This window comes from Palaemon carinicauda, chromosome 42, assembly GCF_036898095.1.
Source record: "Palaemon carinicauda isolate YSFRI2023 chromosome 42, ASM3689809v2, whole genome shotgun sequence".
In the NCBI taxonomy this organism is placed as follows: Eukaryota; Metazoa; Arthropoda; class Malacostraca; order Decapoda; family Palaemonidae; genus Palaemon; species Palaemon carinicauda.
Window position 1 is genome coordinate 22,629,698 of NC_090766.1, and position 20,061 is coordinate 22,649,758.

At 47.3% G+C, this 20,061-nt stretch overlaps 1 protein-coding gene across 2 annotated transcripts in view; it reads right to left on the reverse strand.

Annotated features, from left to right (window-relative positions):
- LOC137632996 (uncharacterized) overlaps positions 1-20,061 on the reverse strand; it is a 113,238-nt gene that overhangs the window by 33,025 nt on the left and 60,152 nt on the right. For both annotated transcript variants that reach the window (XM_068365164.1, XM_068365163.1), the window contains exon 5: positions 11,779-11,994. In XM_068365164.1, coding sequence (XP_068221265.1) covers positions 11,779-11,994 — 216 coding nt within the window. The remainder of the gene's footprint in view (positions 1-11,778; positions 11,995-20,061) is intronic.

The following is a 20,061-nucleotide window of genomic DNA, read 5'->3' on the forward strand; positions in this document are numbered from 1 at the left end:
CTGAAAAGAAGGTGGGAAGAATGCTGTACTGACCTGTCTTCGTCCTGCACTACCAACCTGTGCTTGGATGGAGGTGATCCCGAGTGCCGCCTAGGAGCACGCGTCCCTGCTGCTACCACCGGCTGTGGAATTCGCCGCGAACTATGGTCGCGCGAGGGCGAACGGTCGCGCAAAGGCGAATGGTCGCGCGGGCGCACAGGCGAGTGGTCGCGCGGGCGCGCAGTCGCGAGGGCGCGCAGGCGAGCGATCGCGCGGGCGCGCGGCGGCGCGCAGGCGAGCGATCGCGCGGGCGCGCAGGCGAGCGATCGCGCGGGGCGCGCAGGCGAGCGATCGCGCGGGCGCGCAGGCGAATGGGCGTGACGGCGAGGGATCGTGCTGCCGCGTAGGTGAAGAAGATCGCTGGCGGTAAGCGATGGCGAGCAGCATGTGTAGGTGAATGATCGCGTGATAGGGTGCGATGGTGATCAGCATCCGCAAGAGGGCGAGCGTTCAGGGTTGTGCGATGAGGAGCAGCATGCGTAAGCGGGCAATCGTGCAGGGTTGTGCGATGGCGAGCAGCATGCGCAGGTGAATGATCGCGTGAAAGGGTGCGATGGTGATCAGCATCTGCAGGAGGGCGATCGTTCAGGGTTGTGCGATGAGGAGCAGCATGCGTAAGCGGGCAATCGTTCAGGGTTGTGCGATGGCGAGCAGCATGCGCAGGTGAATGATCGCGTGAAAGGGTGCGATGGTGATCAGCATCTGCAGGAGGGCGATCGTTCAGGGTTGTGCGATGAGGAGCAGCATGCGTAAGCGGGCAATCGTTCAGGGTTGTGCGATGGCGAGCAGCATGCGCAGGTGAATGATCGCGTGAAAGGGTGCGATGGTGATCAGCATCCGCAAGAGGGCGATCGTTCAGGGTTGTGCGATGAGGAGCAGCATGCGTAAGCGGGCAATCGTTCAGGGTTGTGCGATGGCGATCAGCATCCGCAGTTGAGGGTCGCGCGATGGCGATCAGCATCCGCAGTTGAGGGTCGCGCGATGGCGATCAGCATCCGCAGTTGAGGGTCGCGCGATGGCGATCAGCATCCGCAGTTGAGGGTCGCGCGATGGCGATCAGCATCCGCAGTTGAGGGTCGCGCGATGGCGATCAGCATCCGCAGTTGAGGGTCGCGCGATGGCGATCAGCATCCGCAGTTGAGGGTCGCGCGATGGCGATCAGCATCCGCAGTTGAGGGTCGCGCGATGGCGATCAGCATCTGCAGTTGAGCTAGTAGCTGGCGAACCATGTTCCTTCAGAAGTGTTGGAGAACGTTGGCGTGCCAGCTGTAACACACGTGGGCGATCCGGAGATCGCTGGCGAGCTGATGATCGCTGACGAGCTGACGATCGCTGGCGAGCTGATGATCGCTGACGAGCTGATGATCGCTGACGAGCTGATGATCGCTGACGAGCAGAAGGCTACGCGTGGAAGCCTGCGCAAAGAAGAGTCCTTGACCCCGACCTGAACCGAAGTTCTAGATCGCGAGGGCGAACGTGGGCGCACAGGGCACGTAACAGGAACCGCAGGGAAGATCATCTTGAAAGCGCTGACGAACAGGAGAGCGCTGACGAACAGAAGGGCGCGCAGGGAAACCCTGACACGCAAGGGAAGAACCCCCGTGGGGGCAACCCTTTGCCCCGAAGGGATCGTTGTCCGCCGGGAGACTGATGTCCGTCGGAAGACCGCTGTCCGTCGGGAAGACCGTTGTCCGTCGGGAAGACCGTTGCCCGTCGGGAGACGAGATTAGACTGCTGTCCATCTGCACCAAGACGGAAGATCGAGAAAAAGAAGTTGTAGGCTGCAAACGGAGATTCAAAAAGGCGCCTCAAGCACCCTTATAGGGAGATGAGAGGCCCTTACGACGAGGCGGACGGAGGGCCTTACGGCGAGGGAGGCCAACAGCAACAGCAACAGAAGAAACCTCCGAAGAGGAGTCTCTATGAGTGTACTCTCTCGCGAACGACAGAGAAACACTTCGTGGAAGAGACTGGTCAGCCAGTGACCTAAAAGGGGCAATCCTCCGAAGAGGAGCCCCTGCAGTTGCCCAGCCCCTTGAGCGAAACTGCAGGTGCGACCGCTCAGCACCAAGAGCATAGTCGCACGAAAAAAAGGCAAGAGAAGAACCCCCCAAAAGAGGAAAAGCTCAAGCCTGGACAGGAAAAAACTTCCCTCGGAAGGAAAGTTATCCGCCCAAGGAGGCAAGCCTCCTGACTGTTCTAAAATGAACTGGAGAGCTGTCCGTCGACACGGGAGTACTACCAGTAGAAGGAGACACGCCCCTGACGACAATACAAGGGGGGAGGCAGCAACAGCCGAATCCCCAGGACTCAACCAGACAGCTCACACCGTTGCTATATTACAGAAACGAACTAGATCGGTAACTGTAAAAAAATAAAACAAATAATATTAGTACACATTCATTCCCCCGGGAAGGCTCCGAAGAGGAATCCCGAGGAAAAGGAACAAGAATTACACAACAGGCACGTGCCCTCACAACCACTTACACTCGCGGAAGGAGAGCTGTAACCAAAACAGAATTATAACAATTATAATTATGTAACTATGTAGTTATGTAATTTAAAAAAAAAGAATGAACACTAAAGAAAAAAACGAAAACCCCGAAAGGAATCGTTCTACAAGCTGAAAAATTAACAACTACAATTAGATTCATAAACTAATTGAGACAAAATGTACGGCGTAGCAACCCCACCCACACGGGAAGGAAGCTACAAGGGCGTAGTAAAACATAGTAAAAGGGTGAACGACCTCAAGAGAGAGAGAGAGAGAAAGACCGAAGTCAAACTCGATCGCAACCCATAAAATTAGGCCGTGGTGGCCTAACTGCCGAGGCCTCCACGTAGATATCGTACACTACACACACACATCTGAAAAGGAAACTTACTTATTTCTATACTCAAATATATATACAAACATGAAAACATGTTTACATATATATTGAGTAAAAGAAAAGTAAGCGATTAAGTAAAGACAAAACAGACAATGGCTGCCAAGCGAGGACCAAGACAGAGACGTCTGTCACAGTCCGAGCCAAAAGTGAAAGTGAGTATTCACCTGTGTGTGAGGGGGAGGAGGGGTAGCTAGCTACCACTCCCCTACCCCCCCGCTAACTAGCGCGGGGGTAATACACCCTCGTTAAATTCTAATGGCTCGCCATTTCAGCTACGCTAAAAGTAATAACCCTTTGTAAATAGCGTGGTTTGTATTTCGGTTACGGAACAATGAAGAATTCACAGTTTAAGCTTATGTAAGCTATGCCGAAATAATAAAAATTGACAACCAAACGAAAATTTTCTCATGTAGATTAAAATTTATTTACTTTATGAAGCTTCATCTGTGGTGGATAATGTGGGAGGTTGGGCTGTGGCACCCTAGCAGTACCAGCTGAACTCGGTTGAGTCCCTGGTTAGGCTGGAGGAACGTAGAGAGTAGAGGTCCCCTTTTTTGTTTTGTTTCATTTGTTGATGTCCAAAATTGGGGGAAGTGCCTTTGGTATATGTATGTATGTACTTATATTACTAAACACAAAATTTTCCACGAATTCTAGCCATCGAGAAAAGAATCTTTTCAACCTTAGAAATCATGTTTTGAATAAATAGTTAGAAAAAAGTAACAAAACTATTTCTCCTTGTCTGTGGGTATTGCATTCGAGTTATGCCATGGATATGGAACTCTACAGATAACAGGAAACCCCAAAGTCTAGGGACATTAACTCTAAGGATGTTTAAAACATTATGCTTATACATTAGTTCTGGTAAATATACCCAAAGTACTAAAACTGTATGTAATTAATACACTATGGCACTATAATACGTAGTAATAAAAATAAAGCACAGCAATTAAATTTCATACCAACAACAATATCCTCCTTTCTAACTGTGGTCTAAAGCCTATTTACGGTATGTGAAGGTACATCACTTTAAAGAACAACATCATACTGTCCAGTATAAAAATACAAGTATACTGTGCAGTAAAGTTATAATACCATGATAATGTGCAGTAAAATATAACAAAAGAGTAATGGAACACACGACTCTTCCTCAGGTAGTTTTGTTGTCTCTTCCTTCCAACCTCCAGCCATCACTCAATTGAAAATTAATACTGTAATATACTGTGATATGACTGACCACACCTTGTATCATACAGATCAAAGACATTAAAGGTTTAGAGAATGATCATGAATGGCAGACGCAAGGGACAGTAACATTGCCCTATCAAGCAGGACAATACCCTAGAGACTGACCACACACACACACACACACACACATATATATATATATATATATATATATATATATAATCAGTACCCAAGCAAAGACCAAGGAGGGCCAGGCAATGGCTGCTGATGACTCAGCAGATAGACCTATGGGCTCCCCCAAACTCCCCATCCTTACCTCAAAAGGATGGTAAGGTTACAGCAACCAAAGGAACTAATGAGTTTGAGCCGGACTTGAACCCCAGTCTGGCAATCACCCAGAAAACAATTAAGAGGCTCTGAATGTTTAAAATATTTTTTCTTTAAATCTTATCATAAAATATTTGTGTAAAACTGTAATGAGGAACAATATCAATATCAACTCTAAAGTAATAAATTTCCTCTTATAATATGAGGTCTTTACTCCAAGGGAGGGGAATAGAAGACAACGAAATTTTTTCAAGACCGATTTGAGGGTCAGTCATGAGACAGGACCATAAAATGATAAAAATGTTATTTTGATAATAAAATAAATTTTTGAATATACTTACCCGGTGATTATATAGCTGCAACTCTGTTGCCCGACAGACAACTCTACGGTAAAAACTCGCCAGCGATCGCTACACAGGTTGCGGGTGTGCCCAACACCACCATCTGTCGTCCAGATACCCAGTACTCAATGTAAACAAAGACTCAATTTTCTCCTCGTCCCACTGCGTCTCTATTGGGGAGGAAGGGAGGGTCCTTTAATTTATAATCACCGGGTAAGTATATTCAAAAATTTATTTTATTATCAAAATAACATTTTTCAATATTTAACTTAGCCGGTGATTATATAGCTGATTCACACCCAGGGGGGTGGGTAGAGACCAGCAATATATGTTTACACTTTTATGAGCTAAGAGTTTTTATTTCATTTTAGAAGTTATCAAAATAACAAAAACAAAATAAATAGGTACCTGGTAAGGAAGTCGACTTGAACAATTACTCTGCCTTTTAAGTACGTCTTCTTTACGGAGCCTCGCGATCCTCTTAGGATGCTGATCGACCCCTAGGATCTGAAGTATCAAGGGTTGCAACCCATACAACAGGACCTCATCAAAACCCCTAATCTAGGCGCTCTCAAGAAATGACTTTGACCACCCGCCAAATCAACCAGGATGCGAAAGGCTTCTTAGCCTTCCGGACAACCCATAAAAAAACAACATTTCAAGAGACAGATTAAAAGGATAAGGAATTAGGGAATTGTAGTGGTTGAGCCCTCACCCACTACTGCACTCGCTGCTACGAATGGTCCCAGTGTGTAGCAGTTCTTGTAAAGAGACTGGACATCTTTCAAGTAAAATGACGCGAACACTGACTTGCTTCTCCAATAGGTTGCGTCCATTATACTTTGCAGAGATATATTTTGCTTAAAGGCCACGGAAGTTGTTACAGCTCTAACTTCGTGCGTCTTCACCTTAAGCAAAGTTCGGTCTTCCTCACTCAGATGTGAATGAGCTTCTCGTATTAACAATCTGATAAAGTCTGACCAAGCATTCTTTGACATAGGCAAGGATGGTTTCTTAACTGAACACCATAAAGCTTCAGATTGGTCTTGTAAAGGTTTAGTACGCTTTAAATAGAACTTAAGAGCTCTAACAGGGCATAAGACTCTTTCTAGTTCATTGCCTACGATCTCCGATAAGCTGGGGATATCGAAAGATTTAGGCCAAGGCCGAGAAGCCAGCTCATTTTTGGCTAGAAAACCAAGTTGTAGCGAACAAGTGGCTTTTTCTGACGAAAATCCGATGTTCTTGCTGAAGGCATGAATCTCACTGACTCTTTTAGCCGAGGCTAAGCATACCAGGAAAAGAGTCTTAAGAGTGAGATCTTTCAGGGAGGCTGATAGTAACGGCTCAAACCTGTCTGACATGAAGAATCTTAGTACCACGTCTAAATTCCATCCAGGGGTAGCCAAACGACGCTCCTTGGTGGTCTCTAAAGACTTAAGGAGGTCTTGCAGATCTTTATTTTTGGAAAGATCTAAGCCTCTATGCCGGAAGACCGATGCCAACATGCTTCTGTAGCCCTTGATAGTGGGAGCTGATAGGGAACGTCCTTTTCTCAGGTATAAGAGAAAAACAGCTATTTGAGCTACAGAGGTACTGGTCGAGGATACAGAAACTGACTTGCACCAGTCTCGGAAGACTTCCCACTTCGATTGGTAGACTCTAATGGTGGATGCTCTCCTTGCTCTAGCAATCGCACTGGCTGCTTCCTTCGAAAAGCCTCTAGCTCTCGAGAGTCTTTCGATAGTCTGAAGGCAGTCAGACGAAGAGCGTGGAGGCTTTGGAGTACCTTCTTTACGTGTGGCTGACGTAGAAGGTCTACCCTTAGAGGAAGACTACTGGGAACGTCTACTAACCATCGAAGTATCTCGGTGAACCATTCTCTCGCGGGCCAGAGGGAAGCAACTAACGTCAACCTTGTCCCTTCGTGAGAGGCGAACTTCTGCAGTACCTTGTTGACAATCTTGAACGGTGGGAATGCGTAGAGATCCAGATGTGACCAATCTAGGAGGAAAGCATCTATATGTATTGCTGCTGGGTCCGGGACTGGAGAGCAATAGATTGGAAGCCTCTTGGTCAGCGAGGTTGCAAAGAGATCTATGGATGGTTTTACCCCAAGTGGCCCAAAGTCTCTTGCACACATCCTTGTGGAGGGTCCATTCGGTTGGAATTACTTGCCCTTTCCGACTGAGACAATCTGCTATGACGTTCAAGTCGCCTTGGATGAACCTCGTTACTAGGGAGATGTCTTGACCTTTTGACCAGATGAGCAGGTCCCTTGCGATCTCGTACAACGTCAGTGAGTGGGTACCTCCTTGTTTGGAGATGTACGCCAAGGCCGTGGTGATGTCCGAGTTAACTTCCACCACTTTGCCTCGAAGGAGAGACTTGAAGCTTTTCAAGGCCAGATGTACTGCCAACAGCTCCTTGCAGTTGATATGCATGCTCCTCTGACTCGAGTTCCACAGTCCTGAGCATTCCCGACCGTCTAGTGTCGCGCCCCAGCCCACGTCCGATGCGTCCGAGAAGAGAACGTGGTTGGGAGTCTGAACAGCCAGGGGAAGACCCTCTCTTAGGTTGATATTGTCCTTCCACCAAGTCAGACAAGACTTTATCTTTCCGGAAACCGGGATCGAGACCGCTTCTAGCGTCTTGTCCTTTTTCCAGTGAAAAGCTAGATGGTATTGAAGAGGACGGAGGTGTAGTCTTCCTAGTGACACAAATTGTTCCACGGATGACAGCGTCCCTACCAGACTCATCCACAGCCTGACTGAGCAGCGTTCCTTCTTCAGCATCTTCTGGATGGATAGCAGGGCTTGATCTATTCTGGGGGCTGATCGTCTTGTTGTTCAGCAACGTCCTCATCAGAGGGTTCCTCATCCGAAAACTGATGAGGAAACGACAACGGAGTGGGCAACGTCTGGCTCGCTGAGTCCGGTCGCACTGGTGCATGCGTGACGGAGCCGGACGCAACATCATGGAACTGCTGCACAGTCTGTGAACTGTCAACAACCATGGGTGCGCGAGGAAGCACAGCGTCAACCCGAGACTGTCTAGACCGTCTGGGTTGTGCAGTCAACACCCTACCGGGTTGCTGAGGTTGACGCACTGCGTCAAAACAAGTCACCTCTGCTGGTTGTTGAACGTCCTGAACGTCAACAACCACCTCCGAGCGTCGCTTAACGTCAACGTGCGGCTGGCAACCCACACTGGGTCGCATCGGTGGAGGAACCACCTCAACTGCCAGACGCGAGTAGGTTACCTCAGCGTCAACAGGGCGCACAACCGACCGGTTGGAAGGTTGTTGGCCAGAAGGTTCGGTAGCAACCTTCTCCGCATTAAAGTCCTCTATCAAGGACGCAAGCTTGGACTGCATGTCTTGCAGCAAAGCCCAGTAGGGTCTACGGGAGCAGGTGCGGCAACAGACGGGGTTAGCGACTGAGGAGGTACCGCTTACCATCCCTGAAAGCCTTGTTATGCATGACATAATTGTACAGCAAAACTTCAAAGGCTCGAAAACAGCTGTGAAGTTGACCTGTAAAAAACTTGGAGCGTCTCCTGGCCAGGCGCCAGGGAGAGTCTACGAGAATTGAGAAGTCTATTTGGGCAGAGGCATGAACTCCCAAGCCGAGAACTTCTCTCCTGTCATATCAGACTCTCGCTCTATAAACCAGTTTAAAAGAAGGGAAAGCAAAGGCTGTATCCCCCAAACTCCTCCTGGTGAAAAACCAGTCGCCTAGCCAACGTAAAGCTCTCTAGGAGAGCGAGAGAGCACTAGCTTAAAAACAACGGCTTCGAAGTAGCTAGGCCTAGTGTAAGCTCTGACGTTTAGGCGAACGAGGAGCAGCAGTTACAAAAAGATCCGGACAAAGATCCTTAAAAAAATCATCATGATTTAATTAAAGTCCATAGGGGCCTAAGCAGCTTTAGGCTCCTCTCCATCTGACAGAGTCCTCAAGGGAATATCAGTAGGAGGGGGAACAGCAACTTCCTCATCTACAGGAACCTTGTCCGATAAAAGCTGAGTCTCAAGCAAGGGAGAGACCTACCGTGGTGGCAATGCTTTACAAGCAGAGTCCACACTCACTGGTGCATGAGTAACGGACCAGAACGCAACGTCATGTAACTACTTGACAGTCTGTGAACTGTCAACAACTGAACTGTCAACCACAACAGGTGCGTGAGGACGCACAGCGTCCACTCGAGACTGCTTTGACTGCCTAGACTGAGCAGTCAAAACAACTCTAGAATGCGGAGGTTGACGCACAACGTCAAAACAAGTCAACTCCGATTGTTAGTGAACGTCTTGAACGTCAACAGGAGCATCAGCAAGTGGCCTAACGTCCAAATGCGGCTGAAAAAACCACACGAGACCGCATCGAGTGTGGTTCTCAACAACCTGACTGACGTGACTAAGCTACGCCAACGTCAACAGTAAGCACAAAGGAACGTTAGGTTGGCTGAAAGCCAGGATATCGATGAGATAAACGGCTAGACTCAACGGACTAATCGGCAGAATAGTCTTCCATAAGGGAGGCAAGCATATACTGCATGTCTTGCCATACAACCCATTAAGGATCAACGGAAATGGTTGTGGTAAGAGACGAGGGTAACGTCTTGTGACCGCAACACTTTGCCAACAAAAAAAGACTCTCGGAGTCTGTGTTACGCTTTTGTTAGGCGGCGAGCAGTTATCCGATGACTGCATAGGGTCAGAACTGTCCTAATGGTTGTAACCAGGACGTTGGACCTGTCCTGAAAGGACTGACTTTCGCTTAAGGGCTTCGAAACCTTGTGACAGGTTTCTTATGCGAAAAGCCTTCGGATGACGAGGAGAAACAACGTCTCTCTCGTCTTATGGTAGGGGAGATCTTGGTAAGATACACCCGATACCATAGAGGGAAAACGTCTGTTCGTTGATCAAGGCCTCTCGAACCCATAAGTCGTTTGACATTACTTCTCCCCTGGGCTTGGGAGCATGCAAGAGGTCCCGGACTAGGTGAACGACAGGCACGAACAGACGAACCCTCGGACGCAACACTGTAACACTTTGCGCATATCACTTTATCACTTCGATTTTCTGTTTTGCACTTATTTCACTGAAATCGAAACTTTTACTGATTTCTACCTGAAACACGCAATTCTACCCTTCATCAAAAGGTAGTAATTGCGAAATCAGTCGTATAATGCAAGCTCATTAATACCAGCAAAAAACAGAAAACAATTTAAGATAAAAAAATCAGTGGCTGGGAAAGAGACTAAACACTAGTTCATATAACTACGTTTTCAATCTCTCACCGCACATAGCCTGGGGACGAGAATAAAAAACTAAAAACGTTTTATCCTTCCTCCCCGTACAGCGACTAGGGACGAGAGTAACTCGAGAACAACGTTACCCGCTTGAACGGAACGTTTTCTCTCCTCTCTCTCCCTCCGTCTCTATCTCTCTCTCTCTTTCTCTCTTGATTTCGCACCTAAGAGAAGAGCCCAATTATATTTCGTCAAAAAAAACATGTTATTTGACTAAAGGAAAAAACTGAAAGGTTTTTCAAATAAAAAGTTCCTTTAAAATAGAATTTAAAACATTTAAGCTAAGAAAGAATGAACAAAACGTCAGAATCGATTTACTCTTACTGCAAAGTGAAACCGTGATACACTCTCTCTCTATCGTAACGATAGAGCGCATGTTGAACGTCCTGAACGTCAACAACTGCGTAGCATAAAAAAAACTAAACGTTAGTTCATCTTTGAAAACAGTACGAAGACTATCAAAGAAATTCTTTCATAAAATATTACATTTAAAAAGTTTTAAATCCTTAGCTCTTTAAAAGCTACTTACGATATAAAGGGCTCAACGTTGATTAACTTCGGTTTCCAAGTTAGGACCGCCTACTCTCAGGAAAAGTCGCATATAAACAAAACATTAAAATTTATTTTTATATGTTTATAATAAATGGAAAGTTAATCGAAGAGGCCTAATAAAGGCGGAGAGATATAAAATATATAGAGGAAAATCTATAACGTGATAAGATAATACTAAAAGCCTAAACACACTTCCGTCTAAGGGAAGGGTCGGCCATTTAAAAGTGAAAGAAAGTCCATACTCTCTTTGTCACCATAATTAAATCTATCCAAAGCGAGTTCAAGATTTAAGATGAAGATAAAACACCTGCATAGCGAAAGCTCAAAACTAGAATAAAGTACTTCACCAATTAGTTGTGAAAAAACTCCAGTTTAGCAACAGCGAGTAAGTACGTCTTGTCGATAGCTCGACAGAGAGAAAATCGAGTCTTTGTTTACATTGAGTACTGGGTATCTGGACGACAGATGGCGCTGTTGGGCACACCCGCAACCTGTGTAGCGATCGCTGGCGAGTTTTTACCGTAGAGTTGTCTGTCGGGTAACAGAGTTGCAGCTATATAATCACCGGCTAAGTTAAATATTGAAAAATTTCTTTTAAAGAGGCAAAATTTATTAAAGCTACCATGCTATAAGATAAGTTATTTATACATTAAACTAAGGTAAAGGAGTTTTATTCATGGGTTAAAAGCCTTCTAGGAAAAAATCTTGGTCAAGTGATGTCTGAAATAAACTGTACAAACTATTATTTTAATATGGAAATGAAATAAGAGTAGGTACTTTGTCTAAAATGACAGCTTTAAGTTAAAACAGACTAAATGCCAATTTTGGAAAATTGTAAAATTTTGACAATTTTTAATCTTCTAAAATGAAACTTATCCTTTACAAGATAAAATAATTTATTGAAACTCAATAAATTTAGAGCAACTCATAATTAGACCGTCCCTATGCCAATCTCCAGAACAACACTTTGTTTGTTTGTTTGTTAAATTGTTTGTTTTTTGTTTGTTTGTTTGTTTGTTTGTTTGTTTGTTTATTCGTTTGTTTGTTTGTTGTATATGTACTCCATAAAAACCCATAGACAACAAAGGTCAATGATTATGTATGAAAACAAAGGTTAACCTAATACTTACACCTTCCAGATTAATAACCAGTTTTCCATCAACTTCTAAAACAGGGGAGCTGTAACTGGTGACTGACTGTCCCTGAATAATATATGAATATTTGGAATGAGCAGCAGTCCTACACTCAAAGCCATAATGGCCGCTTCTTCCACATGCGCAACAATACTTCTTTCTTCTATGCGTGTTGGAAACTGGTTCTGGAAGTACTGGCACTGAACCTGTAATCTGTAGTGAAAGAAAAAAATACGGTGACCTTAGTAATTTTGGAACACAAAATCTGAGGCACATTAAAATGTACTTTAATTTAAGGCATATAAGGCCTACTCTAAATTTCATTAATTAAAAAAATGTACAAGTAAAAATCTACTGGGGAAGATATATTTGTAGAGCTATCTTGTGGCATAAAGGCAGGTATTTGACTGAACAGAACATTTTGGTTTACCTGGGGATTCACAGGAATGATAACTAACTGAAAATCTATGGACCACTATGAGAAGATGGGAATTCAAGAGAAATGAGAACGCTACATATTTCCTGTATAAAACTATACAAGAAAGTGTTAATAAGGATGATGACTGACAATTTATTACCTTTGTAGTGGACTATTTGAGAAACAAAATCAAGAAATTACTATAATTTTTAAAGGGATATATGACACCATACAAATGGTAGGCTAATAAAAAAATATTTGCCTTATAAAACATGTTCATTGCTATACAGGTGCTTAGCCATTAATGGAAATGAAAGAAGGCTTAATTTTGGAATCATCAAGTTCAAATTTTGAAAGAAAAAGCATCATAGTTCTTCATACAATAACAACCTACATTATTACAGTGGAAGCTCTACATACAAATGTCCTAGCATACGAATTTTCCAACATACGAAGTAAAATTCGAACAAATTTCTGTCTCGACACCCGAAGTGTTGCTCCAACATACGAAGTAAACAATACGCGTACCCGTGGAATTTTCTCGAAAGTGTCCAGCGTCGTTTGTTGTTGACGCCGCTAGACGGCAGCACATCGGAGAGACGCCAATCGAGCATCACCTTGATCAGTCCTCTCATCTCGTGCGCATCGTGTGGTTGTCCTCTATTCGCTCAGTTTTAACAGTTTTTTATCTTCCCTTTTCACATGTTGTTTTCTGTGTTCCGTAATCATGGGTCCTAAAAAGCTTAGTTTCGGTTCAGGAAGTAGTAGTAGTGGTGAGAAAAAGAGGAAGTCTATGCTTTCATTAGAATTAAAGCAAGAAATAATAGAAAAGCATGAGCGAGGTGTACATGTTAGCGATCTGGCTAAACAATATGGCAGGAATATGTCTACGATCTCGACGATCATAAAACAGAAGTCAGCCATTAAATCAGTGAAACCTTCGAAGGGGATCACGATTATTTCCAAACGTCGTAGCCCTACCCTTGAAGAGATGGAACGACTTTTGTTAATATGGATCAAAGACAAAGAGACTGTTGGTGATACGATCACGGAAACAATCATTTGTGAGAAGGCCAGCGCTATCTACAGTGACTTGAAGGTGGCGCGCTCTCAAGGTGATGAGGGGGAGAGTTCAGCCGATCTTACGACAGAGGAATTCAAGGCGTCTCGAGGTTGGTTCGAGAAATTTAGGAAACGGACCGGGATTCATTCAGTTGTTCGTCATGGAGAAGCTTCGAGTTTGGACACCAAGGCTGCTAAAGACTTTGTTAAAAAGTTCGAAAGCATCGTGGCGGAGGAAGGTTACGTAGAGCAGCAGGTGTTCAACTGTGATGAAACCGGTCTGTTTTGGAAAAAGATGCCTAGTCGAACGTACATTACCACCGAAGAGAAGAAAATGCCTGGACATAAGCCAATGAAGGATCGGTTGACTCTTGCGCTTTGTGCCAACGCCAGCGGGGACTGCAAAATAAAGCCGTTATTGGTTTACCATTCCGAAAACCCTAGGGCATTTAAAGCACGAAGCTGTACACCAAGCACTTATTTAAGCAGTGCTTTAATGTCATGCAAAGCACCAACTTAACTTTGCGTGAATTTTGGAGGAGCCACTTTAATATCGTGCACTGCTTAAAGATCATTGATCAGGCTTAGGAGGGAGTAACTCGTCGGACCCTGAATTCCGCTTGGAAGAAGCTTTGGCCTGATGCTGTTGCTTCCAGAGATTTCGAAGGTTTTGGCCCCGAGAATGAACCTGTGGTTGCCGCCGAGGAAGACGTCGAAGAGATTGTATCCCTTGGCAAGTCCATGGGTCTGGAGGTGGATGAAGATGACATCACCAAACTCGTTGATGAGCATCATGAAGAGCTCACCACCGAGGAACTCAAGGAGCTGCAAGCCATGCAGCATGATGAGTTCCAAGCGCAGTTGAGTGAGTCGGAGGAGATCGAGGAGGTAGGCCAAATCTTAGGTACGGCGGAAATAAAACAGATGTTGGCATATCATCAACACGTTGATTTCATCGACAAGCATCACCCACAGAAACTTCAGGTTTGCCGTGTTGTTGCGCAGTTCGATGGTGTTTGCTTAACGCATTTTAGAAAAATCCTCAAAAGCCATACCAAGGAACTTTCACTCGATAGTTTCTTTAAAAAATCTTTAAAACGGTCTAGTGATCATGATGAAAAGAAAGAAAGTGAAGCAAAGAAAAGGAAGACCAAATCGAGTGAAAGTGATGAAAATTAAAAATAAGAAAAGAAAAAATGTAAAAAAAAATATAAAATTATAAAAATGAAAAAAAAAAAATAAGCTAAGTTAAGTTAAAGTTCATGTAGTAGTGTAAGTTAGTGTAAGTTATCGTACACGTTATCATACAAAGTCACCGTCCCTACCTCCTCGCTGATCTTCCGTCTCCTCCTGCCTAGCAGTCCCTACACCTGCGCTGGCCTGTCGCTAAGGTAAAGTGTTACATTAAAACTCCTTTTTTATTTATTATTTCATTATTATTATTCTTTTTTTTGGTATGTAATATGTATTCATTATACAGGTATTGTATTAATGTAATGTTTAATTATGTGTAGCCATTTATCAAGGATTTATTATGGGTTTTTAGGCAGAGGAACGAATTAAATAAATTACCATGTATTCTTATGGGAATATTTGCTCCAACATACGATCGCTTTAAAATACGAAGCAGTTTCTGGAACTAATTAAGATCGTATGTAGAGGTATCACTGTAACTGGTGAAATGACACTTATCTAATTCATCAGATGTATCTGCAGACAGTCAGGATGACTTTAAAAACTGCACTGTACAGTAGTGAAGATAATGAATAAACCTACAGTAAAATGACCATAGAATATATCCACTTCCCCAAGTTTAACCTGAATACTCATTGCGGCTATCACCTTACCTAAAAATTTACTGTGCTTGAACGCTTATTAAATTGAAGAGATAATTATAATTACAAGACGAAAATTGTTCTGAACATTTTATAATACAGTACTATAAAACGGATTTTGAGCAAAGCGAAAAATCTATTTTTGGGTGAGATAGCCATGTCATCCTGATGGAAGGTTCCTTTAGGCAGCTTTCTTGAGGATATGTAGCTACAGTGATACTCCCAGAGAAATTACCATAGGTCTCCAGAACTCTAACTCCTGGCGAGAGTAAATTCTTGATATGACACATAGCAATCTTCACCTCGAATAGAGTTTTTGCTCTGAGGGGGAAGTGGCGAAAATGAAGGGGAGCCGTCATCAAGGTTACCCGGTGGATCCCCTTTCCCGTACTACTACTGAGCAACTCATTCCTTGTTGCAATTAAGCATGGATGGCTACAGATAAGAGTAGTTTCGAGTGGGGATTTGTTACATATGCATACTCCTTTTCTAGAAAGGAGGGCGGGTCCATCAGGACGACATGGCTATCTCACTCACTGAGTAGCTCGTGTTGTGGGGGAACCTCTCTTGGGGGTTCCGTCAGGAGCTGCAGAAGGTCCGGGAACCACTCTGCATGATACCATAGCGGAGCTATTAAGGTCATTGACAGGTTGACCGATAGTCTGGTCTTGTTGAGCACCCTTCACATCAGACAGAACGGTGGAAAGGCGTAGACGTCGATGTTGTCCCACCGTTGTTGGAAGGCATCTTGCCAGAGTGCCTTGGGGTCCGGGACTGGGGAGCAGTACAGCGGCAGCTTGAAATTCAAGGCTGTCGCGAACAGGTCCACTGTCAGGGAACCCCACAAAGTCAGGACTTTGTTGGCTACTTGAGGATCCAAAGATCACTCGGTACTCACTATCTGCGAAGCTCTGCTCAGACTGTCGGCGAGCACATTCCTTTTGCCAGGAATGAAGCGAGCTGATAGACGTATTGAGTGGACTTCGGTCCATCTAAGTATCTCTACTGCAAGATGGGATAGCTGTTGTGAAAAGGTACCTCCCTGCTTGTTGATATAAGCCACTACTGTGGTGTTGTCGCTCAACACTACCACGGAGTGGCCCGCCAGGATCTGTTGGAACTGTTGAAGGGCCAGAAAAACGGCCTTCATCTCTAGCAGGTTGATGTGGGGGTACTTTTCTGATTCTGACCATAGGCCTGAGGCCCTCTGGTTCAGAACGTGGGCCCCCCACAGCATCAAATCCGGGGGAAGGACGAGAAGATCCACTCCCTTTCGAAGGTTGTCGTCGGTCAGCCACCATCGCAGGTCCGTCCGTTCCGCAAGTCCTATTGAGACCAGAGAGTCCGGGGAATCGATGCCTTGATCCCACCGGGACTTGAGCCGCCACTGCAGAGATCTCATCCTGAGGCGGCCGTTGGGAACTAGACGGGCCAAGGAGGCTAGGTGACCTAAGAGACGTAACCAAGATTGGGCTGGAAGGTCTTCTCGACTGAGGAAAGGCTTTGCAACCCTCCTCAGCCTTGCTATCCTGTCGTCTGATGGAAAGGCTTTGTGGAGATTGGTGTCTAATATCATGCTTAGATATACCAGTCGTTGTGTTGGGAGCAGAGAGGACTTCTCGAGATTTACCATGATCCCTAGATCTTGGCAAATTCCCAGAAGCCTGTCTCGGTGTCGAAGACGGGTCGACTCCGAGTCTGCCAGGATCAGCCAGTCGTCCAGATAATGGAGGAAATGGATGCCGTTCCTGTGCGCCCACGAAGATATCAGTGTGAACACTGGTGAACACCTGAGGTGCTGTGGAGAGACCGAAACACAGCACCTTGAACTGGTAGATCTTGTTGTCTAGGCTGAATCTTAGGTACTTCCTGGAAGACGGATGGATTGGGATCTGGAAGTACACGTCCTTCAGATCCAGTGTGCACATGAAGTCTTGCGGTCTCACTGCAAGTCTGACCGTGTCTGCTGTCTCCATGCTGAACGAAGTTTGCTTGACAAACCTGTTCAGGGCCGAGAGGTCGATGACGGGTCTCCAGCCTCCAGACGCCTTCTTTACAAGAAAGAGTCGACTGAAGAAGCCTGGGGAGCCGTCTACGACCTCCTGGAGAGCATCCTTCTTGAGCGTGGTCTCGACTTCTGCCCGAAGGGCTAGCTCCTTTGCCGATCCCATGGCATAGGAGCTCAACGACACTGGATTCGCTGTCAGGGGAGGTTGAGATGATATGAACGGGACGCGATATCCTTGTCCGATCACAGAGACCGTCCAGGAATCGGCCCCGTGTTGCTGCCACCTGAGCACGCAACTTTGCAGGCATCCCCCTACAGGTGGACACACAGGGGGATTGCCACTCCTAGCGTTTGTGGCCTCGGCCGCTCCTTCTGGGATTTCTGCCTCCCCTGGAGGACTTTCCGCCTTTCTTGTCTTTGACAGGAAAGGGCTGCGGTTTAGACACCTTGGTCTTAGCTGCCGGAGCCTGCTTCAGTGTCCTGCGAGGCTGCTGTTGCTGTTGAGGAGCTGGAGGTTTGTAGGGCCGAGATGTAAGGTCCTTCTGGAGGAGCGAATCATGACTCGTCTTCCTCCACCTCTCACCTGTCCGTTCTACATCCTTGGGCTCAAACAGGTTTCCTCCAAGGATGGAGGAATGTCTGTGCTTGTTGACATCCATAGCGGGGACCTTCGGGTAGAACCTCTCAATCACCGCATCACGTCGCTTAAGAATCGAGTTAGCCCACAGGTTAGTGACCTGGTGAGCTAAAAACTCGATGGAGCGCGTGCCCGAGAAGAGGAAGGTCTCCGGGGCCTTCCTATTGCTCTCCTTGGACAAGTCCTCAGAGCGCAATAGGATGCCCAGAGACCCCAGCCAGACATCCAGCCACGAAGTGGCCTGCATGGCACACTTCGCGACTTTCTCTTGGCTCAGGATCTCCGACGCTGAGAATGTCACCTGCCGGGCATTGAGTTTCTCTAGAAAGAGACCCCTGGTGAGCTCTTCCACGGAGTGGTGGAGGGGAAGAGCTAAACAAGACTCCTCCATGATCTCGAAGTACCTCCTCTGCTGAACGCGAGGAGGTGGGAGGAGCTTGTTCCCGGCAGAAGAACGGCTGGAGGAGGCGAGCTCGGAAAGCTGGCCCTCGACCTTGTCCCTGGCACTCTTCACCCCCTGGGACCAGGGCAGGGCACTGGTCTTGGGAGGCTTCTGAATACCATAAACCTAGTCCATGACCGTATACTTGCCTTCGCGAGGGGCGGTCTCGGGGTCCTTAAAACTATTGAGTTGCCTCATTAGATTAAGGACCTGCCAGAAGGCGTGCTCTGAATCGCGCTGCTCTCCTCCTTGTGGACTGGCAGCTAAGTCTCCTGTCCTCATTGGCTCTTCATGGGGGGACACACAGACGTTCTCCCGGGGAAAGGTTGGCTCTGGACGAAACCTCGACAATGACTTGGGTATCGTCTTTGAGTCCTTGGGCTCCCTCCTGGGAGGGATTTAGGACTCCAGCAAAGAGGTCTGGAAGGTCCCTCCTACGCGAGACGTTTCTCTTCCCTGAGGTGGGGTTCCTCCCATTGGTGCCATGGGAGAGTGCCTCACCTCACTGGATTCTCCCGAGGAAGGGAAAGGTTCGTCCGCAGGAGAAGGAGAAAACGCCTGCAAAGGGGAAGGGGGCCTTCTCGACGGACCTCTTGGGAGCCAGCTTAACCCTGGGAGAAGTTACCGTGAAATCCACTCCTCTCCTTCTCTTCAGCGGGGGCGAGGGAGCCTTTGGTTTTAGTCCCAGATCAGCGAGGGCTGGCTTCATAACCTGCACAACCGCTTTCATCAGGGAACCAAACCAAGGCTGGCGGCTGACTGACGCAGTGTTAGCGATCCCTGCTGGAGGGAAGGGGATCGGCTGATCCTTAAGAGTGGATACTACAGGGCCTGCCTGAAATGAAGAAAGGGAAGAAGAATGTTGCCTGGACCTCTCCGATGAATCTTCCTGCTCCTGGACGTGTGCTCGGCGCTTACGAGATGGCAATCGTGAGGACGATCTGGAAGCACGCGGCCCCGGTAACTCGCAAGGTTGGGCGCGCTGCGAAACCCGGCGGGAATTGCGTTGGGGGTCGCGCTGGCGCTCGCACGATGGCAAAATCGCTGGGTCGCGCGTGGGCGACCGTTGGCGCGCAGGTGCGCAGAGATAAGGGCGTGGGCGTGCTGGCGAGTTGGCGCGCGGACGCGCTGGCGAGGGGGCGCGTCGGCGAAGGTGTGCGTGGATGCACAGGTGAGGGTGTGCGCGAGTGCCTGGGTGATCGCTGGCGATCAGGAGAATGATGGCGCGTAGGCGAAAGGTGGAGCCTAGACGAGAGTAAGCATGTTGGCGAGTGATGGCGCGTTGGCGAGTGATGGCGCGTTGGCGAGTGATGGCGCGTTGGCGAGCAATGGCGCGTTGGCGAACGATGGCGGGTGGGGCGAGCAGGCGACCGACTGCGCACAGGCGAGTTAGCACGTGGGCGAGTCGGAGACCTGTGGCGATGAGACGCGTGGGCGTGTTGGCGCGTTGGTGAGCGTTCGCGCACAGGCGAAGGATCGCGCAGGCGCGTAGGAGAACGCTGACGCGTAGGATGGCGCGCAGTGGCGCGAAGAGAAGTTGCCAACTGCGGCGCAGGGCCAGGGGGCGCTGATGTGCTCGAGGGCGAAGGCTCATGGGCGGGCTCAGGAGTTGACTCGTGGGCGCGCGGCCGCGCATGCACTTTAGAAGTGCTCATAGGAGAAAACGCACGGTGATGCGTAGGCGGCAGTCGACGCGCAGGGGAACGCTGGCGAGGCAACGGATCAATGTCCTTGCCTGCGCCCAGATCCGAAGATCGTGGGCGCGTGGGCGAACGTTGGCGCGCATCAGGAACTGGGCGCGCAGTAGTGCGCTGACGAGCAGGAGGTTGACGGCGCTCAGGAGACTGTTGACACGCAGCAGGGACCGAAGGGCGCGTG